At 46.5% G+C, this 25,405-nt stretch overlaps 1 protein-coding gene across 2 annotated transcripts in view; it reads left to right on the plus strand.

The window, feature by feature from the left end:
* The first annotated feature begins 16,411 nt into the window (after positions 1–16,411).
* The window catches only part of RPIA (ribose 5-phosphate isomerase A), a 32,380-nt gene continuing 23,386 nt past the window's right edge, over positions 16,412–25,405 (plus strand). For both annotated transcript variants that reach the window (XM_082642184.1, XM_082642185.1), the window contains exons 1-3: positions 16,412–16,712; positions 22,457–22,517; positions 24,666–24,721. In XM_082642184.1, coding sequence (XP_082498310.1) covers positions 16,440–16,712; positions 22,457–22,517; positions 24,666–24,721 — 390 coding nt within the window. In that variant the 5' untranslated portion in view covers positions 16,412–16,439. The remainder of the gene's footprint in view (positions 16,713–22,456; positions 22,518–24,665; positions 24,722–25,405) is intronic.

A 25,405-nucleotide genomic window follows, 5' to 3' on the forward strand; every position in this document is an offset into this window, starting at 1 on the left:
CTCAGGTTGGCTTGAAGAAAATTTTCCATTTCTTGGTTAAAAAATAAAAATAAAATAAAATAAGGCCCAAGGCACACTTCAGGCCAAAGGACCCCTCAGGATTTTCACTGGTTGGTAACTTTTGTTGTCCGAGGATGGAGGGGAACTCCTCAAAAGTCCACAGCCTCAGATCCAGATCTTTCCCCTCTCGTCTCCCCAGGGAACTTGCCTCTTGGCAGAGCACTGATCTCAGCACAGCACCCTGTCAGCATGTTCAGGCACCTGTCACCAGGCATGGCATCCCAGGACAGGATGTGCGATCACAAGTTTAGTCTCATAACTCCCGTCAACTTTGCCCAAGTTAGAACATTTTTTAAAAGGTGTTTATGTTTATCTTCAGTCTCCTTTCTTAATTCACTCTAATTTTCTACAGTGAACCTATGTTACCTCTCTCTCTCTCTCTCTCTCTCTCTATATATATATATATATATATATATATTTTTTTTTTTTTTTTTTTTTTTTTTTTTTTTTTGCGGTACACGGGCCTCTCACCGCTGTGGCCTCTCCCGTTGCAGAGCACAGGCTCCAGACGCACAGGCTCAATGGCCATGGCTCACGGGCCTAGCCGCTCCACGGCATGTGGGATCTTCCCAGACTGGGACACGAACCCGCATCCCCTGCATCGGCAGGCGGACTCTCAACCACTGCGCCACCAGGGAAGCCCTCTCTTTTCATTTTGTAAAACTGAAACCCTATACTCATTAAACAATAACCTTGGCAACCACCATCCTACTTTCTGTCTCCAAGATTGACTATTCTAAGTACCTCATATAAGTGGACTCATACAATATTGTCTTTTTGGGTCTGGTTTATTTCACCTAGCATAATATCCTCAAGGTTCAACCATGTTGCAGCATATGTCAGAATTTCCTTCCTTTTTAAGCCAAGTAATATTCCATTGTATGTATATAACATATTTTGCTTATCCATTCATCCATTTATGGACACTTGGGTTGCTTCCACATTTTAACAATTGTAAATAATGCTGCTATGAAGATGGATGCTCTCAGTTCTTTTGTGTATGAACCCAGAAGCGGGATTGCTAGATCATATGGTAATTTGGGGGAAGGGAATGATCCTACAGGAAATCAGTGTTCCTCTCTCAGCCGAGGAGGGGATGGAGGCTGGGCAGACAAAAACAACAAACGTCTATTACTGAGGAGAGGAAGAACTCTAGGGTGGGGCCTTAGCATGGCCAACTGTGGAGCTAGAGTTCCAGGAAGACTTAGTGGGCCTTAGAGGATCAATCTCTGGGGCTATGACTTGGGCCCTGGATTTTCTCTTCATTAGTGAAGCCTGAGAAACAAGAGCTGCACTAGAGAAATAGAGGCCCCATGACTGTCCTGCCTCTTCCTGTTCAATGGAGGTTTTAAAACTACCTGGACATTCCATGTACAGATGAATGGATTAAAAAAAATGCAGTATAGGGACTTCCCTGGTGGTGTAGTGGTTAAGAATCCACTGCCAATGCAGGGGACACAGATTTGAGCCCTAGTCTGGGAAGATCCCACATGCCTTGGAGCAACTAAGCCCGTGTGCCACAACTACTGAGCCTGTGCTCTAGAGTCTGCAAGCCAGAACTACTCAGCCCACGTGCCTAGAGCTCATGCTCTGCAGCAAAGAGAAGCCACTGCAATGAGAAGCCCGTGCACCACAACGAAGAGTAGCCCCCGCTCGCTGTAACTAGAGAAAGCCTGTGCGCAGCAATGAAGACCGAACACTGCCAAAAAACAAATAAATTTATTTAAAAAAAAGATGTGGTGTACACACACACACACACACAAAACGGAATACTACTCAGTCATAAAAAAGAATTAAATACTGCCATTTGCAGCAACATGATGGACCTAAAGGTTACCATACTAAGTTAAGTAAATCAGAAAGAGAAAGACAAATAGCATATGATATCTCTTATATGTGGAATCTAAAATATGATACAAATGAACTTACTTACAAAGCAGAAACAGACTCACAGACATGAAAAACAAACTTATGGTTACCAAAGAGGAAAGGGGGGGAGGGATAATTAGGAGCTTGGAATTAGCAGATACAAACTACTACTATATATAAAATAAACAACAGAGTACTACTGTATAACAAAGGGAACTATAATACTACAATATTACAACTATAATATTACAATAATACGACTATAATACTACAATATCCTATAATACGCCATTATGGAAAAGAATCTGAAAAAGAATATATATATATATGTATAACTGAATTACTTTGCTGTACAGCAGAAACTGTAACTGAAAGTTGGGTCTGGCTGCTCACCTGCTCAAAAGCCAATAGAGAGGCAAGTTTGGTGGAAAGGAAGGTTTGCTTTATTTTAGATGCTGGCAACATGGGAAGGGGGTGGGGAGGGCGGACTCCTGTCCAAAGGCCAACTCCTCCCCCCACCCGACAATCGGGGGCAAGAGCTTTTATAGATGGAGGGAGGGGGCTACAGGCAGAAACAGCACAGTCGGCTCTGACAGTCAACTTGAAATTGGCCACACGGTGGTCTGATCAGCATCCTCTTGATTGTTTTAAGTACGGTTAATCTTCAGTTCCAGGGTCAGTTTATTCCCATTTCCTTGAGGCCCATTCTCGGAACTGTGGCAGCTTGTGTCATGGCCACAGTCTGGTCATCATGTAGTGAACTTCTTCCACCTGATGGGGGTTTTAGTATCTATAAGACAGCTCAGAGGATATGGCTCAGAATATTATCTATAACCCTTAAGAAGGAACTAAAGGGCTTGACTTTGTTTACTGACTAACCTATTATTATTTTGTCCTGTTTGACTGCTTTTCTTTGCTTCTGCATTTTCTCACTTCTCTGACTAAACTTATTCTTTAGCTAAAGTTTTTCCATAGACAAAAGGCAGACTGAGGACATGGCGGGGCAAGGACCACAGGGTCCTGCTCCATTTCAAAACTAACACAACATTGTAAATCAATTGTACTTCAATTAAAATAAATAAATAAATAGATAGATAGATAGATAGATAAATACCTGGACATTAAAAAGCAGATTTCAAAGTAAAAACAGAGAAGAAACAACACGAAAGATTCCTGGGCAGGAGGACATGCAGTGACTCATGGAAGCTCAAGGCAAGAGCTCTGCTACCTGCTCACGACAAAGAAGGTTCCATTCATTGGCCCAGTGGACGAGGGTTGTGTTTTCAGTCCCCCCAGTTCACCTGAGCCCACCGACTCACATAAATCCCCCAGTTTGAGAGGCTTATATGGCTTGTTGAGGGTTGTTGCACGGTGATGTTGAATTGTGAAAATGTAGAATAATAACACTCCTGATCACAAAACCAGAGCATCTTAGATAAACTCAGGAGACTAAATGTAGGTGAAAGCTAAAGAAGTTATTCAACGCCAGAGTGATTCATCCAGGAAGCAATGAAATTTTCTTCCTTAGATATCAGTAAATATACAATAAATTTGCAGCTAAAGATCAACTTCAAGATGTCTTTTCTGTGCTTCCCTGGTGGCGCAATTGTTGAGAGTCTGCCTGCCGATGCAGGGGACACGGGTTTGTGTCCCGGTCCGGGAGGATCCCGCATGCCACGGAGCGGCTGGGCCCATGAGCCATGGCCGCTGAGCCTGCACGTCCGGAGCCTGTGCTCCGCAACGGGAGAGGCCACGACAGTGAGAGGCCCGCATACCGCAAAAAAAAAGATGTCTTCTCTGGGTGCCTCCAGTCCTAAGGCTTTTTATTCTCTCAAGAGCCAAAAAGTAAAAATAGAAACTAGAACGTGTCTTTCAATTATAATTTTGATGCGTCTTTGACATGTTGTGTAATTCTTGGCTTTCACATTCTAAAGCTTGGATGCTGAGATTTAGAGGATGGATGGCTGTTATCTTTATTCATCAGGTTTTTTTTAATTTTTAAAAATTTATTTGGCTGGTCTTCCCTGGTGGTGCAGTGGTTAAGAATCTGCCTGCCAGTGCAGGGGACACGGGTTCGAGCCCTGGTCAGGGAAGATCCCACATGCCGTGGAGCAACGAACCCATGTGCCACAACTACTGAGCCCGTGTGACACAACTACTGAGCCCATGTGCCTAGAGCCCGTGCTCCACAAGAGAAGCTGCTGCGATGAGAAGCCCGCACACCACAACAAAGAGTAGTCCCTGCTCGCCACAACCAGAGAAAGCCCGTGCGCAGCAACAAAGACCCAACGGGGCCAAAAATAATAAATAAATAAATAAATTTATAATAAATAAATAAATGATAAATATTGGTGAAATGATGTGAAATGACCAATGATTAAATGAATGACTAGAAAGAGTGGTGTTTTCCTGCACTTGTTCTGGAATTGAGACCGTGGGGGCCTCCACCCTTCCCTTAGTGCTGAGTTCAGAGACACCCCAGGAACAGGAGTCACAGCCAGTACTACCCCGCACCTTACAGCCTTCCCCTTACAACCACATTCTGAGAGAAGTGATCAGCCACGGCTGAGCGAAGTGGATGGTTGTCAGCCCGCTAAGTTTGCTCTTCTGGTCCATCTGTAGAAACTCAGGCTTCCTCTCTCGCAGCTGTGCTTTGAGGTAAGGAGATGTTTCCATATTCTTCCTTTCCCAGCAGCCTGCAGCATCCTGGAATCCTCCCTTCACTTTGAAAGCAGCTTCCTTGCAGCTCTTGAATTCCAGAAGCAGGGAATGTGTGCTTATAATAAACTCCTCCTATTGGCTTGGTGATTATGTTTTCAGTAGTGTGACAGTCACCTGACCCTGAAGGCCAGCCCCTGTTTCACTCAGAGAGGCCAACAGTGACTCAGATATGGATCTGTTTTTCTGAAACCCCAAGGCAGATGGGGCTGTGGCCAGGCTGCTAGTGGGTGGGGCGCGGAGGATCTGTGCTTCCTTTACCAGTTTATCTTGGGAGAATTGGCAGAAGCTAAAAAGTGGAGATCAGAGAGAGGCTGTAAGGTGGAAGACTGTCCTCCACCTTATCCCTTTGACCACCTCTCCGATGACCATCTCCCTCTTTGATAAATTGGGGGAAAACTGCCCTTTCATAAGAAAACCTTTTTTTCTTTCTTTTTTTTTTTTTGGCTGAGAGGCATGTGGGATCTTAGTTCCCTGAAACTTTCACCCATGCCCCCCTGCAGTGGAAGCACGGAGTCTTAACCACTGGGAAGGTTAAGGGAAGTCCCCCTTTCATAAGAAAACCTTGATCTTAATTCAGAAAAGAAGGCAGGAAGGGTGGTTTCCACACAGAGCTCAGGACCCCCACATTTCATCAGAATTGTGTTTCTAAGTCAAAAGGCCAAGCACGTCATGAACTTGGATGTGTACCAGGTAGCCAGCCATAAGCATTTCAGCGGGGAGCCGAGATAACCCCCAACTAAAGGTTCTTTCAGGGTGGGAGAGAGAATCTTCTCTCCGAAGGGAAACTTTTCAAGCACAGCAAACTTCTGCCATGGAGGGGCGTCTACAGGCGCCTACTCAGCTCTGGTCCAGCCTTGACTATGGTATGGTATCACTCTGCAGGCATTTGGGTGTATTTCTTAGCTTGTGGTAATACCAGAGACTTAATTTTTTTCCTTTTGCTTGTCTGTGATGGTTAAAGGAGGAACCTCTAATTGGTCCTCTGTAAAACCAAAGCATATAAATAACCAAAACCACGAAGACAGAAGCTTTCAGAAAAGCCCTTTGAATGTAAACCCCAGCTCTTATGACTGGTTCTTAGTTCATATTAAGTTTCCCAGAGCTGTAAGGGCCTCACAGAACTGGTAGCCTTACTTATTTCTTTTTTAAATGCAAAAGGCCCTTTGTGCACACATACTAGGAAAGGACTTTGTACATATGCCTTTCTTGTCATACAAACCAAATAAATCCTTCTTTTGTGAACAAAAGATGGGCATGGACTTGATGGGTCCCAGGAGTGGTGAATTTGGCTGCATCACTGAACAGAAATGGTGGGAGATGCAGCTATAGAGCAGGCGACAGACTGTGAGGGGCCTCTCTGTTCTTTGAGCTTACACCTTGACCCAGATATTATATCAAAATTATAATAAGAGATAGCAAACCAATAACACGGAATGAGCCAAGGGTACCATCAGGAACACAGGCAAAGTGGGGTCAAAACAGATGTAGATTACAAGGAGACGAGTGGTGGAGCCATAGGACGTCCATGGACAGGCCTGATGGTATCCAGGATCCTTGTAAGGACATGGACTTCCCCTATATGTGAAAGTCCCTCACCTTTTGTTTCCTGTTTTTCAAAGTCAAAGACCTTTGAACTGGCATCTAGCCCTTAAGAACTCCTGGAGGTATCAAATGTTTCTTTGGAGGATCCTGAAGGAACATCTTTCTAGAAGGGTGGGGAGACTCATAACTGGTATCAAAGAAGGAAGCGTTAAGAGATTAAGAAGGAGAAACTCCCTTATTTTCCCAGGATCCTATGTGAATGGGGGAGTCTCTTGAGTTTGGGATCAAGCTGTAACTTGGATCCAAGCTACCTCCTCTTTCTTCACATGTTGATCCCAACCTTAGGAACCAAGGAATTATTGCCAGACTTCTGAAAACCCATGTAATCACCAAGCCTTTGGCTGTAGGTAGAATAAATAATGTATCACACACATATATGACAATCCAATAAATGTAGAAATGGCATCTTTAATAAAATTCAAAGATATTTAAAATCACTGAAGAATTTATAGCAGATTTTTCATTGTGAGTTTCATTTGGTTCACAAAAACTGGAAAAAACAACTGCTAACAAGTAGAGATCTACAAGCTTTTTTTTTTTTTACATAAGTTAAAAAAAAGAGCCCTCATACTTAAGTATTGATATCATTGCCCACTCCTTCTTGAAGTAGAGATTGTTTGCTCACAGCTGTTTTAGAAGGTCTAATAGGAAGAGTTTGTTCACAGCTGGGCAAGCGAGGAAAAAGACCAAGGAGTCTAAACAAGGGTGCAACCTCAGGGCCCAGCTGCCTGCACTTCACGTGGAGATTCTTGGTTTAGTATCCAGTTTGGAACCTGGGTTTTGGTTTTATTAAGAAGGCTCCAGGGCTTCCCTGGTGGTGCAGTGGTTAGGAATCCTCCTGCCAATGCAGGGGACACGGGTTTGATCCCTGGTCCGGGAAGGTCCCACATGCTGCAGAGCAACTAAGCCCGTGTGCCACAACTACTGAGCCTGTGCTCTAGAGCCCGCGAGCAGTAACTACTGAGCTGCGTGCCATGACTACTGAAGCCCGCACACCTAGAGCCTGTGCTCCGCAACAAGAGAAGCCGCCACAATGAGAAGCCCGCGCACCGCAGTGAAGAGTAACCCCTGCTCGCCACAACTAGAGAAAGCCCGCGTGCAGCAACGAAGACCCAACGCAGCCAAAAATAAATAAATAAATAAATAAAAATTTTAAAAATGCTTAAAAAAATGAATCTTTAAAAAAAAAAGAAGAAGAAGGCTCCATCCTGTCTCTGATTCAAGGTCAGAGAAGTACAAGAGAAGTCCCACTTGGAAGGTATCTGAGGTAGCAGAATAAAGGTAAAAACACAGACAAAACCCTGGACTAGAATACCGTCATTCACTCATTCAACAAACAGTCTTGGCTATCAATTATATGGCAGGTAGAGAACTAGAATCTCTGGGGATGATTGATACCACTCTTACGCCCAGGAAGCTCACAGTTGAGTGAGGGAGAAATGCAAATATATTGGTGACCAAATACAAGGGTAAAAGTATCAGGATGGGGCATTGTCAATTAGGACCATGTTGAAAGTGACAGTGACCTATAAAAAAAGAGAAAGATTCAGTCATTTATCTTTCATTTCATATACAAATATTACTTCAGGCTAACCAAAGAGTAGACAAAGGAAGACTTATCTTTATAAACATCTGTATTTGTTCTATCAGAGCCTAAGTATGACACAGGAAATGACTTCATCCCACTGAGGTTGGAGGAGGGGATGACGCTGGTGACAGTGCCTCATGATTCACCCAGACTAGACTTGGGTTCTCCTGAGGGTGGCTGGATGGTTGCTGCCCGCCCTCCCCAGGTGCTGCCATTCTCAGGTGCTATGAGTCATTATCATGGGATGCCTGTCTGCTCCGGCTCTGGTTCCCTGCGAGATCAAACACACTAGCCACAGAGGCAATTGTCCACAGAGCCCTGAGCCTTGTTTCCCTTGAAAACCTGTCACAGTCACTGCAGCGTATCCATTACTGATGTACAGGCTGTGTGCACTTGTCCACCCCACTGTCCCTCTTTGTTCCCAGCATTGGAACAGCTTTCCAATGACAGCTCCAGGTGACAGCTTTCTTGGCCCTGGTGATCCAAGTTTGCACAATCCTCATAACTCATTTTAAGCATGTAACTGGTGGTTGCTCTTACCACGCTTAACCGGATACAGAGCAGAATACAGAGCTATGTAATCCAAACACTCATTAGCCTTAGAGGGTTGTTGTGTATGTGTGTGTTGCAGTGGGCGGTATTGCTGAAGACTATGTGTGGTTGAGTATTTTTTTTAGCACCAGCTGAACAATTCATTGTCTCTGCTTCCCCCAAGTTTCAGGCCTGAATCACTGTCCGTTTGCCTATGCCCATTCCAAAGGTGAAATGGGGTTCCCAAAAGAGCAGGCAGCGTGACCCTTTGGGGGACCTGCTAAAATATCACTCTCTCTCTCTCTCTCAAGGCTCTAGCCTTTGCTACCAAAATTCTCCCCAACACCCAGCACCTGGGGCTGCACCCAGGATCCACTCCTCGCTGGAACCTGCCCACCCCATGGCCTGGCACGTGGGCAGTGGGCACCCGCCATGCCAGGGGAGGCTGTCTGGTCCTACATTCATGCTCCCATCCATTTCAAGGACTGTAGCAATTGCATCCTGAGATTCTGCAAGAAACCTCCAATGGTTTTCTGCTCAGCTCTGGCATCGGGCTGGACAGCAAAGGACAAGTTAGGGGGAATGGGCAGTGAGTATCCCTTCAGGATTAAGGGTGCTCAAAAGTGTTCCCTGTTTTCCTGTTTCTCTCCTTTTTCTTTCTTTTCTTTTTATTTTATTTATTTATTTTTGGCCGTGTTGGGTCTTCATTGCCGCACGCGGGCTTTCTCTAGATGTGGTGAGCAGGGCCTACTCTTCGTTGCCGTGCGCGGGCTTCTCATTGCGGTGGCTTCTCTTGTTGTGGAGCTCGGGCTCTAGGCGCGTGGGCTTCAGTAGTTGTGGTGCACAGACTCAGTTGCTCCGCGGCATGTGGGATCTTCCCGGACCAGGGCTCGAATCCGTGTCCCTGCATTGGCAGGTGGATTCTTAACCACTGCGCCACCAAGGAAGTCCTTCTCTTTTTTTTCTATCATGTCTCCCTTCTCTCTCAAATTTCCTTATTCTGCTGGCTCTCAGGGTGAAGCGGTGTAGACAAGCGTGTTCTAAGGGCTAGGTGTCTATCTTTGGGGGACTCATCCTGGATCCATACCACAGACTCTGTGAGGCCTGAGGCTGAGTGCCTGAGCTTCTTCTTAGCTACAAAGCTGGGCTTGGGAAAGTGGGATGACGTTCTGATTGAAGCTGTCTTGGTGGCGGCCTTCTTCCCTCGTCCCACACCCTGGACCCTCAGGTGATGGCACGGGGGTTCTTGCCAGTCTGACACTATGAGTTAATGCAAACAGTGGGCGCCTCCCCAGTGCTCTCCACTCTGCCCACAGCAGCCAGGGTGATCTTTTTTGCAGCAAGAACTGTATGATGTGCTCCCCGCCACTCCAAGACCCTCCAATGGCTTCTTTTTACTAAGAATAAAATACAAACTCTGCACCAAGGCCCGTAAGACCACACTTGACCTGGCCCTGCCCACCTGACACACTCACCTCCTACCCTCCTTCCCCTTTTCACTCTCCTCCAACCACACAGAGTGTATTGTCGCTTCACCAACACTTTAAATTTCTCCCTGCCTCAGGGTCTTGGCATTTGCTCTCTGTCTGCAAGCCTTTCCCCCAGACTTTGCATTGCTGCTTCCTCTCAATTTGGGGCTTAGTTCAGCTGCTGTGTCCTCAGAGTGGCCTTCCTTGGACTTGACTATATTTCCCCAGGCCTTGCTGACTCAGATTTGCAGGGGGACACCATCCCAGGGTGCACAGGATGGATTTAGGTCTACCTGACAGCTAGTCGTGGAACCCTGGTTGGCAGGCCTCATGACAAGCCAGGCTTAGTGGCAACCCAGGAAAAGGTCACTCTGAAATCCCCTCAGACTAGGAAGAAGAACAAGGTCATCCCCAGGTAGGGGATGCAACCATTCCATTTTGCCTGGAACTGAGGGCTTTCATGGGATGTGGGATTTTCAGATCTAAAGCTGGGAAAGTCCTGGGAAAACTGGGACAGATTGTTTACCCTACGACCCCAGATATTTTGAGAAGGTACAATAGTTGGTTTGAAATCCAACTGAATCACTTTTGCCCACTTGGTCTTATCCTTTCTAGCTTTGCCCAGGCCATAGCAGTTTGGGTGCAAAGTAGAACAAAGGCTTTTTGCAACACCTTGTGTGATTCATATAGGAGGATTTGATGGAAAACCACCTTGCAATAAACACACACACACACACACACACACACACACAATCTAAAAGCAACAGTGCCATACAGCCTATGGCTCTGGTCCCTCAGCCCTTCACACAGTTATCTGTCATATGAGCTTGATAAATATTTGATGTACTGTTGAACCAAGTTTAACTGAGTACAGGGTTGGATCATATTCCAAATCTCAGGGCCAGAAAATCTGGAGAAACTGGGCTGTTCCAGAAATTCTTCACAGCAGTAAATAGAACAAGACTTCATAGCGGGAATATAGCGGGTTACCATCACCTCTGGTGACCAAATTGATCTTTCAATAAAGAGGATGGTCTGCCACCTGGTGGTAACTCTTAGCATTGTTCCCTGGTAAACCACAATTCCTGTGTTGGGTGAATTTATTGGGCATAGAATTCCTGAAGGAAAGGTAAGGGCTGGGCGAGTCCCAATGCTATGACTGTATTTCTAACCACTAAAATAGAGAAACCTGACAAATGTTTTAATGATTTTTGAATTCTTTTATATAAGAAATCTCATAATGGGATAAAGGATAAAAGATAAAGAAAACTAAAATCTGTGGAATACTGAACGTGAACTAAACATTCTATATAAATTTCTTCACCTCACAACAACCTTGTAATATGGATAGTATTATATCTATTTTACAGTTGATGAAATGGATACTCAGAGAGGTTAAGACATTACTCTGAGATTAAACAAGAAAATAATGGGTACAGCACAATTCTTCCTGGCTCCAAAGCATGAATTCAGGCTGTTACACTGCATTTTGCCAAACAATTAAAAGATCACTTAAAAATTAACTTTAGGGCTTCCCTGGTGGCGCAGTGGTTGAGAGTCCGCCTGCCGATGCAGGGGACACGGGTTCGTGCCCTGGTCCGGGAAGATCCCACATGCCGCAGAGCAGCTGGGCCCATGAGTCGTGGCCGCTGAGCCTGCGTGTCCGGAGCCTGTGCTCCGCAACGGGAGAGGCCACAGCAGTGAGAGGCCCGCGTACCGCAAAAAACAAAACAAAACAAAACAAAAAAATGTCTCCAGATATTGGCAAATGTCCCCTGGTGGGGGGCACAAAATCACTCCGAGTTGACAGCCATTGCTGTAAAGATTTCAAAAGGCAGCTTGATTCTTACGCAAGGAGTGGCTTCACACAGCAGTAAGAAATTGTCCTATACGTATTGTTTGACCATGTGGTCAACCAGAAGGAAAACTTGCTTTTGGTAAACGGCCTGCTCTATGCTTCCTTCTAGTGCTAAGTGTCTAGCAAGGTCAGAACTCTGGTATATTAACCACGGCTCATTTTGATCACTAGACCATCAGAAATAACAAGGTCTCATTTTCTTCCAAGGCTTTAAATCTCAGTCAAAATTATTAGTAGACAATAAAGCTGTTCTTGTGGAAAGGGGATGAAGGAAGTCAGGCCACAAGTTGAGGCTCCAAAGGCCCATTCTAAGGTTGTGAGAGTTGGATGCTAAGAGAATGTGAGCTTGAGTACCTATTTCTAAATTAGTCTAACTCCTGAATAAAACTAGGGGAATCTGAACTCTAGCCTGAGGTGTATTTGAGCTAGCCCCACGCCAGCCTCTGTCAGGATCCTCAAGTCCATTCCAGCATCTGTACAGTCTTCCCTGGGAGTCCCCTTCCAAATGAACACACTGAAGAAAAAGAGGGAGAAGGGAGTGGAAAGGGAGGTGGGGAAGTGGGGAGGGAGAGAGTTTTCCTTGCTTTACTGAAGCCCAGGCAGGCACGCATGCTGGCTGTGTGTCTCCCTGGGGGAGCCTACATCCTGGGACTGAGGGAGTGGCCAAGGTGCCTTGTTTCCTCTCAGACTGGACCACACTGGAGCCATCAGGGAGGCGAGGTGCTCAAGGCCCTCCCTCTCACCATCAATAACAGTGTTGGAAAATGGGCTCTGTGATCCTTCATTCTGTCCCTGAAAACTCTTTTCCAAGGATATTAGGGCCCATGAAAGAGGGGAAAATGAGCCCCATGTGGTTCTTTCCAGTGCGAGTATTCTAGAAAGAAATAGAATTTTTGGTGGTTTGTTAAGATTATAACACAGATTGATCTCCCCTCTGTGAGACCCTGAAAGTGGTCCAGCAGCCAAAACTTGGACTTCCCTTCAGTTACTACTTCTTCATTTATAGAGTTTTTCCTTCCTTTTTTCCCTTATTAACTATTTTGTCTTAAGGCCCGTTGCTATTACTTGTGACTTTAAAGAGAAAAAACATTACCTGTGTGGTTTATACAAAGTTTAGGGCTATATTGTGTGTGGGAAGGCAATTAATACACATCCATCCAGGTGATTCTGTTAGATCAAAGTTTGATCCTAGAGTCACTGAAGGTTTGCAGCCCAGCTTCACCTATGAGCAGTGTGACCTTGGGTCAGTCAGGACTTCTTTCATGTCTTATCTGAACAATGGGGATAAGAGTACTCACTTGGAGTTGTTAAAATTAAATGTGATGACATCTGCCAAGCATTTAGCATGGTGTCTGGCACTGTTAATACATATGCAAATGCAAAGTGTCATAGGAACACGATACTCAAACTATTCTAAGGCTCAGCATAATCTCAGCCCCAAGAGCCGCCAGTGGAATTTCAGATTGGCCGTGAGAGTCACTGGGTACCGTTGGCAGACCTAAGGAGAAGGGTTAAAAGTGAAGACAGGAATGAGAAATGATTGCAAGATGGAGAGAAGAGAGACAAGAAAGAAAAAAACAAAACAAAACAGAGGCACAGACAGGTGGACCTTTTAGAACACTGCTTACTCCCAAAATATTCTATGAGGAATAGACTGTCTGTGCTATCAAGAGACACACACAGTCTCACAATATTTTGAGAGAGACAGTCGTATGAATAGAGCAAGGTGGACTATCAGAGAGGGTAGAGGTGAGTGGAAGTGCAGCCAACCCCGGTAGCAGTGGGGTTCAGGGTTACAGAGTAACACGCACAAGAGTGGAGACCTTAGGAACATCTGAGAGAAGAGTACAGTGTTTTCCAAGACATGGAGGTAAGAGCATGTGTGCAGGAATTGAAATTCTGTACAGCTGAAGGTGAAGTGTGGGGTTAAGCATGAAATGTCTCTGTTATCCAGTCATGCTTTAGGTATTTGTTATGGACCATCTACATGTCAGACACACGGAAGATACTGTAGAGGAAAAAAAGCAAATTCCCTCTTCCCAGAAATATTATTATTATTATTATTATTATTATTGGCCATGCCACACAGCTAGTAGGATCTTAGTTCCCCGACCAGGGATTGAACCCAGGGCCATGGCAGTGAAAGTGCCGAAGTCCTAACCACTGGACTGCCAGGGAACTCTCAGAACATTATTTTCTAGAGAGGACAGATGACAAACAAATACAAAACCAAGTAAACATAAATAATCAAGGAAAGTTCTATGAATGAAAGGAAACACTGGTAAAGTGATAGAGGATGGGTGGGTGGGAACCCAATTTAGATAGGGTAGTCAGGAGGACTTCTCTGAGGAGGTGGATTTCAGCTGAGTCTAAAGAATAAGATGGAGCTGGCAGTGCAGAGAGGGGCAGACAGACAGGCAGAGCAATCAAGATGGTGGGAAGTCCCAGTTCAAATGCTGGAGACTGGGGGTAGCTGGGGGCGGTAGGGAGTGAGGTGGGTAAAGCAGAGATTGGCACTGATATTTGCTCCAGTAACCTTTTGATGGAGAAATCTGAAGTGGGGGAGACTGCCCCCAAGAGGATGCAGGAGAGGCCACAAGTTTGTAGAGACCAACTGTAGTGAAGATCCAAGTATTTTTCTTTTTTCCTGCATCTTAGCCAGAACTTTGCGCTAATTTCCAAATTCTGCCTAAAACTTAGGATTCAAGTATCACCTCAAATAACTTTTCCTCCTGCAGGCCAAGGTGGAGGTGGTTGAACTATGGGTGGGCGATTGTAGTGGGATCAGTTTCGAGGCTGTCAAGCAGAAAGAGCTTTATTTGGGGTCTTAAGAATTGCAATTCGGGAGACACAGATTCAGGTAAAACTCAAGAGTGTTCTGGGGAAGAGAAAGAGCCAGGAGCTTATACGGACAAAACCACAAGGTTATAAGAGCTGTCTAGCAAGAATTGTAATTGACTCTGAATGCAGGTAAGAAAAAATTTGTCCTGAAAGAATAGGCTGTCACGAGTTATTTTAGGGTAAGGGTCCCAATAAGTAGATAGGCTGTCTGGAGTTATTTTAGGGTAAGGGTCTGATAAAGTATCCTGAGCTTCTGGCAGATGTTCTGAATGCCTGCTTTAAGACAGAAAGTGGTCAGCTTAGATGTGCGTAAATCACACTTCCACAACGGCCTCCTGACTCCATTTTAGAGAACTCTCTTACCGACTTCATTTTGATTTTCCTTTCAGAAGGTCCAGGGGCTGCCAGCCTCAGGGGTCATGGCAAAAAGAATCCAGGTGACCAGGGCGATAACACAACTTTTACCGGTGCCTTGCACACAGAAGAGGGAGAAGACCTGAAGTGACTTTGAAGGAGATGAATTCATGGCAGACAGAATGGATTCCACCAACATGGAGGAGTAGCACAAAGGCTAGTGCTTTTCAAAGACCTCTAAGTAGTTTATATGGCTGGTGTTAGCAATAGCTTTCTCACCTGTAAAATGGGGACAATAAGAATTCTCTGACCCTCCCTATTCCCTCTGTAAACAAACAAACAAAAGGACAAAGAGTCTCACTCATCATCCAGTTACATGAAGGGCTACGTCTCAATCCTGCAGTTGCCCCACCAACAGTGCACCCTGAGGGGAATTCAGGATGAAGAAAAACAGTATGAAGCATTCTGTGTTTTGGATACATGGCCCCTAGGTAGTTAAGATGCATATCTAAGGAAGAATTTCAATGACCCTAGATTCTTGGATCTTCCCATATTTGGGAAAGCACTAAAATCATTAACTTGAGATATATTCAATATATATATATTTAATTATTAGCAGTCATCTTTTACCAAGATGTATGCTTAACTACATTTCCTAGATCAAAAATTCGTATGTATACATACACATATATATGTATACCTATGTATATATATACGGGCCCCTCCCCTATCTCTTCGTAATAGTTCCACATAGCTGAGAGGTTATCTCCCAGGCTAGGGTCCCTAGTAAGGTCCCAGAATAAAACTGAAAGTCACTGCTCTTACATCGTGCGTTTTTTTTCGTCCACACCTACAGCAAGACACTTTACAGGTAGAAAAGAAAAGAGAAAGCTGTTAGGTTCAGTTAAAGCCCTTTTTAAGACAACAAGTATTGCAGGGTTTCTGCAGGTCACACGTATGTTCCCAGCCAGGCTCCATCTGGAGGGAAACCGTGCCATCCAACGCTGCCCAGTGCAGAACAACATCTAAGGCTGGGCGTTCTAATTTGCAGCCTTGGGCCTGCGGTGGGGGGCCGGGGGGGCCCTAAGGATGTACTAAAGTGGGAGCCGGAGCCCCCAGGTGCGTTTCCCTGTGGCGTCAGTCTAGAGAAGTCACTCCCAAAAGGACATCTCTAGAAGAGCGACTGCCCTGAGGCCTCGTCCACCACCGCCACGTTCTTACTTCTAGAAAAAACAACAGGGTCAGGGCTAACACTCCCTTCTCAGATGCTGGGGCAAAGAGAAAAATCTCCAGGATTGACCCCACCGGGGCTACTTGGGCGGTACAACCCGTTGCCAATGCCTGTCGCCGAGATTTGCGAACCCGGTCGCGGAGCATTGTGGGGCTGGTAGTCCAGGCTGGGGCACGGCTTCAGGCCGATGAAGCCATAGAACTACACTTCCCAGGAAGCCCCGCGCTGCAGCGGACGCGGACCTAGTACGTCACTACCAGACTTCCGGCAGAGTCGGAGGCGGGACCGTGGCGGAGGCTGGAGCGGGGCGGCGGGATGCAGCGACCCGGGCCCTTCAGCACCCTCTACGGGCGGGTCCTGGCCCCGCTGCCCGGGCGGGCCGGGGGCGCGGCCTCTGGCGGAGGCGGGAACAGCTGGGGCGTTCCGGGTTCCCACGTGCAGTTGCCGGGACGCGCGCAGTTCGGCACTGGCAGCACAAGTACAGTTGGCGGGGACGCTAACAGCGTCTGCCCGGCCCCCTCCACGATGTCCAAGGCCGAGGAGGCCAAGAAGCTGGCGGGCCGCGCGGCCGTGGAGAACCACGTGAGGGTGAGCAGCTCAGGACGTGGGACGCCCGTGATCGGCCTGATGGGTTCTCGCTCTGGGCACTGCCGGGTGCGCCTAGTTCCTGGCAGGGCGGGGGCTGCGTGAGAGGGGAGCGGGTACGCATTTTACCCGCCTTGAGACCTGTTCCTTCAAGGCCTTTTAGATGTGGAATCGGTTGGGGCCGCGTCCCCTAAAGTTGTGCTATCTAAAGACTGCTTGTCAGGCCAGCTAAGTTTGCAAAGTGGAGCCTGGTGGTGTGCGTCTGATGTTTGGAGTGGGGTTAGTAGGGACTTAGCGTGTGGCTTCCTTTTCGACAAATAAGAGACTGGGACTGCGAGAGATCTTCACTCGCTTCACTGCCCTGGGAAGTAGGTGGGGAGCTGATTTTAAAAGTGTTTTGAAATTTTACTCCAGGAAAGTGCTTAGCTGGGCGCGCACCCGCTCCTGAGTGTACTCGCTGGAGGGAAGAGGAGACTGAGCCGAAGGAGAAACCCAGGCTTTAAACCTCCTCCTTTTGACAGGGCTCGGGTGGACACTTGAAGTCTGGAGGACCCTCTTCTTTAAGGTCGGGATGTGGAGATGTTTAGCTCTTACGGGGCGAGGTCGTGGCCCTACTTGTTTGCTGTGTTGCGGGTGTGGTCCTCTTGGGTGGAGTCTTTTAACCCGAGCGCATTTGCTGTCAGCAGTCAGTTATCTTAATTGTAATACCGGCGGCCAAGTGGAGTATCTCTGCCCTTAGGTGGAGTTTCCTTGACTTTATTGGCTTTTAGTCCTTCTTTTCTGCTTCCTGGAAAGTGGTATCAGATTCCCTTTTCTCTAGTGATGCTACTTTATTCTTTACATTTGGTAATGCTTTCGTGTACAAAGTTATTTTGCCTAGATAGATGTTTGATCCTCCCACCGCCTGACTAAGTGGGAGGGGCGAGTGTGGTAACCTTTGGCTCAGCGTGTTCAGTAGGAGGAATGACCAAGAATCCTCCAGGACCCAAACCGAGTGACTTCCGTTCCAGTGCCCTTCCACCAGTAACACAGCTGCTCTGTTCTGGTTTAATAGTATGGTTAGCAATAGGATTTTCTATGGGGATTCACAGAGATAATGTGAAATGTGTAATCTGGCTCTCCTTTTGGGATTCACGTGCCTCAGCTGCAAAATTGGGACGGTAAGCTGAAATTTCAAAATGCCTGGATAAAGTGAATTGTAATAGGTAAATGTAATGGGTAAATGAGATCTATACAATTAGAAAAGACCCATGTATTAGATTTCCTGTTAACCTATTTGCATTCCTGTTTGGTGGCATGCCTCTCCCTGACCATTGTTTTATTATTATGTATTTGGTTAAATTACAGTTTGCAAGCTCCCACCTTAGGCCAGAGCCGCAAAACACTGGATTCTGGCCACATTATTGCATGAAGTTTACCAGGCAATCCTGGGGAGATCTTCATAGGCCTTTTGGGGGCACTCCCCCCAATCTGTTACACCCACTTTCCTTTGCAAACTTCTTTTCTGAGATGCCAGCGCTACTTGAATTTTGTATTTTCTGCTTTGTAACTTGGATTCATTCATTTCAGGTATTTGTTGAGTGCCTACTATGTGTAGGTAGGTAGTTGGTGTGGTGGTCAGAAATGTGGCTAAAGGGAGGAGGAGAGGCTGGTCCTGGATACTTTGCAGACAAGATAACTCAATTCAAAGCCACAGGTTTATTGAGCATAAACTTAATTCACAGCCACAAGTTGATTGAGCATAGTCCCGTACCTCATTGTCAAGGCTTAGCTGCTCTCTCCAGGGTGTATCCTTTTTTCCATCTAAGGCCAAGTTTTCCGTTAGCACTTTGTGTCTTGAAATTGTTTACTTGTTACACAACTCAGGTTTGGCTGCTCACCCCTCCAAAGATAAGTGTTGGTTGGAAAGAAAAGGTTACTTTATTCTGGAGGCCGGCAACCTGGGGAGAAGGCAGACTCCAAGAATCAACTCCAGGGGAGAAAGGGGAAGTTAATCGCAGTTAATCATTTGGGGAGGGGTGGTTCAGAGTCTTATCTTCCACTGAGTGCAGACTTTGTTCTGATCGGTTGATGGTGAGGTAACTGGGTGATGGTTAGCCTGAAGTCTTGCGCCCATCCTGAATTTACCATCTTCCATCTGGGTGGGGCCTTAGTTCCTGTACAAGAACTCAGAGTTATATTGTTTTGTATATTCCTTGAGGAGGAACCGGGACCTTGCCTGTCGCAACACCATTGTTTCTTGACTGCTCCTCCTTTGTTTCTGCAGTCCCTTCCTTCCCTGATGAGCAACTGTTTGAATCTGCCCTTTGGAACTCAGGGGAGGTCAAGGAGGCTGAAAGAAGCCTATTTCCTACAAACAGGAAACGTTAGGACATGGAAAGGATTTGTACGGGAGGACCCCATAGGGTCCTGCTCCGTTTCATACTCACTTGTGTAAGTTTATCAAGCTAGGTTGTGTGCAAGGTCCTGTTGGTTCCACCTTTGGAAGGTTCTTAGAACTGACCCTTCCTGTTGACCTGCCAACTTTCCCAGTTTAGGCTCTCCTTGTGGCCAGAAGATTGCAGTTGCCCTTATCTTGTCCCCTCTGTCGACCACCCAAGTGGTGCATTATCATCTTCTGAAGCTTTAATCTACTCTTGTCACTGTGCCCCTCAGGTGGCCTCATCCTAACCTCCATAAGACACATCAGGAGCATCTGTTGTAAACCAGTACTGAGGCAGGTGGAGGGGATGCACAGAGAAGAGGCTCTGGTTCTTGTCCTTAAGCCCACAGTCTTGTTTCTTTCTCTTCTCCCTTCTCTCCCATGTACCAGAACATTGAAAGGACAGACTACTGGCATAGAGTGTGTGTTTTAATATCACAACCCTTGACCAAGAGTGCTTTTTCTTGTCCGCTGCTTTTGCCTCTTAAAATCATATATGTCCTTCAGGGTTTGGTTCAAAAGCCATTCTTCCTTTCAGTTTTTCCTTAGCCTTGTAGGGGAAGCAGTTCTCCCCTTTAATTCTGTAGCACTCCATACCTCTTAGGTGCCTTATGCCTCTTAAGGGTCTTTATGGTCTAGTTATGTGTATGTGTGTCTCCCAGTTCCCTGAAGGGTGAGCTTCTGGAGGGTAGTTAACCTTATTTTCATCGAGTGTTGGTCACAGTGGGGCCTTCCCAGTAAATGCTTGATGAATTGTGTGGAGTGTGGACACAAATATGGAGGTTGTGGGGTGAGTCTCCCTAGCCCATTGGTGTTCCTAGTCCATTGGTTACTACTTGCATTTCTGGGTGGGTGGAAAACTTGGAGAGCTCTCAGCTGAAGCCTTTGGGTAGCCACCCAGGACTCAGATGTGCCTGTTGCAGGATGGGTCACCATGCAAGGCAACGCTCTCCTGAAGGTCCCTAGCCTCCTTTGTTTGTTCTCTTTGGAGCCTGAGCTTAGCTTTTTGGCTGGCTTAGCTTGAAGGAGTTGGTGGGCAGTGGTTCCAGTTGGTCAACAGAAGAGGTGACCCTGCTGGACAAGGTGACCCAAGTTTGTGATGTTGCACGTATGACCTGTTGTCAAGTATTGCCATTAGGAGGAGGCTGCTCCTCCAGGAGAGCCTGCCTGGTAGCCTCCTGCTGTTGGGCCACGTCTGTTTAGCTTTGGCTGGTACACTGATTCTTGGCCAGTCATTTGATTGCAAGGTAGCAGGACCACAGGGTTGAAGAGCTTTGGGCCTGGCAGGCCTGTGCTATTCCTGGCCGCTTCCTAAAGCCAAGGGAGGAGCCTTGCACAGAGCTTGTGTGACTCACCCAAGTTCATCTGTGTGCCACCTTCCTGCTGGGTGACATGAGTATGGTAATGAGGAATCTGACAGTTGAATTACTGTATAGCTAGAGCTCACAGCTTCAGGTTGGGTGTGAAGGTCAGGTTGAGCCTACCTAGTCAAGACATTTCCTTGTTACTTGAAGGTTTGTACATTTCCTGATATTCAGCTATTTTGTGTTGTGATGTAGCATTTACTGGTCTTGAAGACCTTGCTATTGAGGTTTGCCCAAGTAGCTAAATGGCTATTGGATGCATTGCCTTCTTGAGGGCATCATCACAGGTGAAATCCTGACCTAGCACAAGCTCTGTTTTAAGGCCCCTTGGTGTTATTTGGTGACTTTGAAACTTTGAGCAAAGGCACACACCCCTGTAGGATCAGATACTACCTGCAGATTCCGGCATTTCATTGAAAGTGTGTCTAATAATCTCTTGCTCATTTCTAAGTCTTAAATTTTTCCTTAGGGCGTTGAATTCATCTCTAAAGTGGGGCTAAGGGCCTTGAGGTCACAAGGGGTTGTTGAGAGATTTGACTTATATTAACATTTATGAATCTTCTTGGTAGGTGCTTAACAGATGATATTAAGCTTTGGCTTGTAGCTGTTTTGCCCTAAACAGGCAGGAGATTACTCCCAGGAAGTTGCTTAGGAACCAAGCTTCACATTAGTTCCTGACTGTTTGTACTCTGACCTTGTTTTGCTGTTTGTGGTCTAACTGACCTTGGCTGGGCCCCTACTCTGCCCCTGGTCTACTCTGAGGTACCTTCCCCCTTTTCTTAAGATGATAGGCTCAGTAGTGTGATGCCTGTTTCTTCTCCGTTGTACTCAAGGTGTGGCTTCCTATATGGCAGACGAAGACGATTTCTCATGTTCCCACCTAAGCCTTCACCCTCTCCCCATTTTCTCTGAAGCAGGCTTGTGCAAAATGAGGACCCCTTGGGATCAGTAGGACAGAGTTGATGTGATTTGCTATTCAAGGTTGCTTCAGACTCTCTTCTGTTGACTTTGGTTGGAGCTCTGGATGGTAGGCTTGATGTGTCTCTGAGGTTTGCTGTGTTGCCACCAACTTGATGGGGACTGTGGTCAGTCCCTTCTTTTAGATGTTAGACTTGTGTGAAAAGTCGCTGAAGCCAGAAACCTCTGTTTTCTGCTCTTAACGTTCAGCTAGGCTCTGTTTTTCTCCTAGGGTCTTTCCTTTCTGATCGTGCTCCTGGGGATGGCCAAAAATCGTTCAGCGTTCATCTGCAGGCCATTTCTGTGAGGCTGACTTAAGTTGCTGTACGTTGTAAATAAGCCAAACCTTTTGTGTTGATAGGAGGTAGGGAGTGTTAAAAATGAGACAACAGACCCAAAATGGAGTCGCTTATGCCAAGCCCCGCATCACCAAACAATACCTAATTACACTTTTGGCTCTCCCGGAAATGGAATCTTAGCTCCGTCAATCAGGAATCACCTGATCAGCACTATTGAGGTCATCTGCCTGGTAGACCCCTGCCGTCCCCTAAAGGGAAGTAACCTTACAATAACCAGCTTGCTTTTTTGCCCAGTATAACTTCCTTGTCCCCACTTGCTTCTTGCTATAAAAGTCTTAATTTTGTACAGCTCCTCAGAGCTCCCTTCTGCCTGCTAGATTGAGTGCTGCCCAATTCACATTGATTTTTGCTGAAATAAATGCTTAAAATTTTTAATAGGCTTCAGTGTATCTTTTCACAGGAGGAAATGGTGATATCATTGCCAGGGATGAAAGGAGGAGGGCTCTGCTGATAAATTGCCCCTGGGCACCAGGACATAGTACAGCTTTGAGGTTCAGTGATTATGTTTCTGTGGGCACAGTACCTTGCACCCAAGTTGGTGAATTGCTGTTCCTAATAATTTTATAGCTCTAGGAAGTGGGCTGGAGAAGGGAGTAAAACACGGTATTGGTAAGTTTTGGATTTCCCTCCTTTTTTTTTTTGCAGAATAACCAAGTGCTGGGAATTGGGAGTGGTTCTACAATTGTCCACGCCGTGCAGCGAATCGGTATGTTTTCAGGCTGACTCCTGGATGTTTGCGTGGGGTGATGGGGATGGGGACATAGAGGAGAGGGAGGGAGCAGGGCACAGCTTGGCACCAGCTTTGTGGAGCCTGTGATCAGGTGAGTGTTTCTGCTCTTCTCTGAGGGGGGTTCTTGGGCCTCTTCACCCACATTTGGGGTCGCCCTGGCTTTGTCTACTCTGCTGAGCTGGGTGAGGACCTGACTTAGGGTGAGGTCTCCACAGAATCGTAATTGTCATCAGTGGTGTGTGTGTGTGTGACCTCATGGATCCCGAGGCAGGCAAACCCTCTAAAGCCTGCGGTTTCTCAAGCAAACAAATCGAGGTCGGCCAGGCCAGCGCAGGCTCGGCCTGTCCGTGACCCTGCAGCTGGTGGCTGGCTCTGCAGATGCCGACTTCATCCTGAGTTGGGTGTCTCTGGGCTCAGGAAAGGCTCAAGAACTATCAACCCCGGTGGCTGCTGGACAGGTTTGACCGCCCTGCTCTTGTTTGTGAGCCCAGAGCCCAGAGGAGAGGCTTGCCTGAATGTGGATCTCCTCTGGTAGGTGCCAAGGGGCTGTGCTCAGGGGACAAAGCCCAGGAATGCTTTGTCTTCAAGGAATGGTTGTGGTGCGGGTGAGATGGCTTCTGAAAGCCTCAGTGTTGCACACCTTTCTGCCTCAGCACTGAGTATGTGAAGGATTTTAGGGCACAGGGATTACTGTGGATTTCATAATAGTGGCATCTGACTCTCCCAAGGTGTACACCCAGTCATTAAGGAGACTTGAAATTTTTAATAAGACAGGTTTTCCCTGTCGACTGAAAAAAAATGCACAACCTCAAAGTTGAGAATTATGGGGTGTGTGTGTGTGTGTGTGTGTGTGTGTGTGTGTGTGTGTTTTGGCCATGTTGTATTGCACGTAGGATCTTAGTTCCCCGACCAGGGATCAAACCTGCGCCCCCTGCAGTGGAAGCGCAGAGTCCTAAACCATTGGACCGCCAGAGAATTCCCCAAGAATTATGTTTTATTTGGGGGTGTTACTGAGGACTTAAGCCTTGGGTACAGCCTCCCAGATAGCTCTGAGGGACTGTTGAGGAGCCAGGATATATAGGAGTTTTTGCAAAAAAACCCCGAGCAATCAAACGTCAAAAGATTACAGTTAATTAAAGAAAAACCAGACATCTCAAGTTAATGAATGTAGTGCTTTCCTATGTATGGAAGATGCAAGGGTCTGGGCTCAATGAAATTATTCCTTTGATGTGCACCTTAATCTAGAGCCAGTATCCTGTTTTTCCTGTCCTGAATTCTCTCAGGGGTGCACCGACTGGGAGCAGCTGCAGTGGCTGAGGGCGTGATGGCTGCGACATCCTTTGTTTACTGAAATGACAGGAGGCGTTCTTTGTTTGCATTCCTTAAGACTTTCCTTTTTGTTTTTTGGGTTTTTTTGGCCGCACCATTGGCATGTGGGATCTTAGTTCCCTGACCAGGGATTGAACCCGTGCCCCGGTAGTGAAAGCGCAGAGTCCTAACCACTGGACCGTCCGGGAATTCCCAAGACTTTTCTTTTTGTTTAAATCAAGTTTTCCCAAAAGGTACAAATCCAAAGTGAATAAATAAACCCTCTTTAACCACCCCCTGGGGTCTATAAATGATTATTTATTTTTTTACTAACTGTAAAAGTCAAATTCTACCTTTTCTCTGTAAAAGCCTATATAGGGAAGTAGTTAAGACTGGCACTAGACTGCCTGGGATCAGATCCCAGTTCTGCCGTTTGTTAACTGTGTGCCATTTACTTTGCCTCTCTGTGCCTCAGTTTCCTCATCTGTAAAGTGGGGATAGTAATTGTAAGTTATCTTTGGGTTACTGGATTAGAAGAGTTCATGTGTACAGAATTCTTTGAATGTTGCCGTGCACGTACTAGCAAACCCTGACGTTGCTCTTTCTGTGGTTAATACTTACCTCCTTAGGCTTTTTTGTCCCTGACCTGTGAAGGCCGTTTACCAACTTTTCAGCAAGGGTGGGGACATAGAATGAAAGGGACATTTCAGTGGGGGGAGGGGTTGGACCTTTTCTGTTGGATTTGAGCACATGTGAGTACAAGGAAAATAAGGCGAGGCGAGAGAAAAACCACCAACGCGGCTTTTGTCTCCACAGCTGAAAGAGTGAAACAAGAGAACCTGAACCTCGTCTGTATCCCCACTTCCTTCCAGGTATGTCCTGCTTTCCATTCTGCACCTTGGCAGTTGCCGCTGAATCTTCTGGGTCCCTGAGGATATAGGGGTGTGGCTCTGGGGTGTGTACCAGGGTTGTTCTGGGCGAGAGAGCCAGGAGCGGGAGAGCAGTTGATTGACTGGAGATTGCTCTTTGGAAGCATGGTTTTAGACGTGAATATTTTAGCGTATCTTGTATTGGGCACCACGGAGTATGTAGAGATAACCACATGGTCTCCATCCTCAAGGAATATTATCTCCGTTTATAGATGAAAAAACTGAGGCTAAAGGGCGTTAAGTGATGCGTTAGAAATGCAAGTACAGTAGTGTGAGTCCATGTCTAATGCTGTTCCACCATAAAATAGTAGGGGCTGGTGAAGGAAAGCCATGGAGCCACTTAAATACAGGGATAGATAAGAGAATAGTAGACTTCAGGGAAGGAGGGACGAGAGGTGCCTAGACAGAGCCCCATGCCTCACCTGGCTGTCGTGGGGAGGGTATGTGTGTCGGCTCTCATTGGCTTCGTCGCGGGGATCGTGTGAATTGGGGTTAAAGGTTGGCATTGCTGGTGATTTGTGCTCCTGTGATGTTGTGGACATGGTTTTGGACAGCTAGGTCTTAAGAAACTCTCAGTCCTGGAGGCAGGATGTGTCAGGTGTGTGCCCCAACCTGTCAGAGGAGGGA

Source organism: Mesoplodon mirus, assembly GCF_964341445.2.
Source record: "Mesoplodon mirus genome assembly, chromosome: 14".
NCBI lineage: Eukaryota > Metazoa > Chordata > Mammalia > Artiodactyla > Ziphiidae > Mesoplodon > Mesoplodon mirus.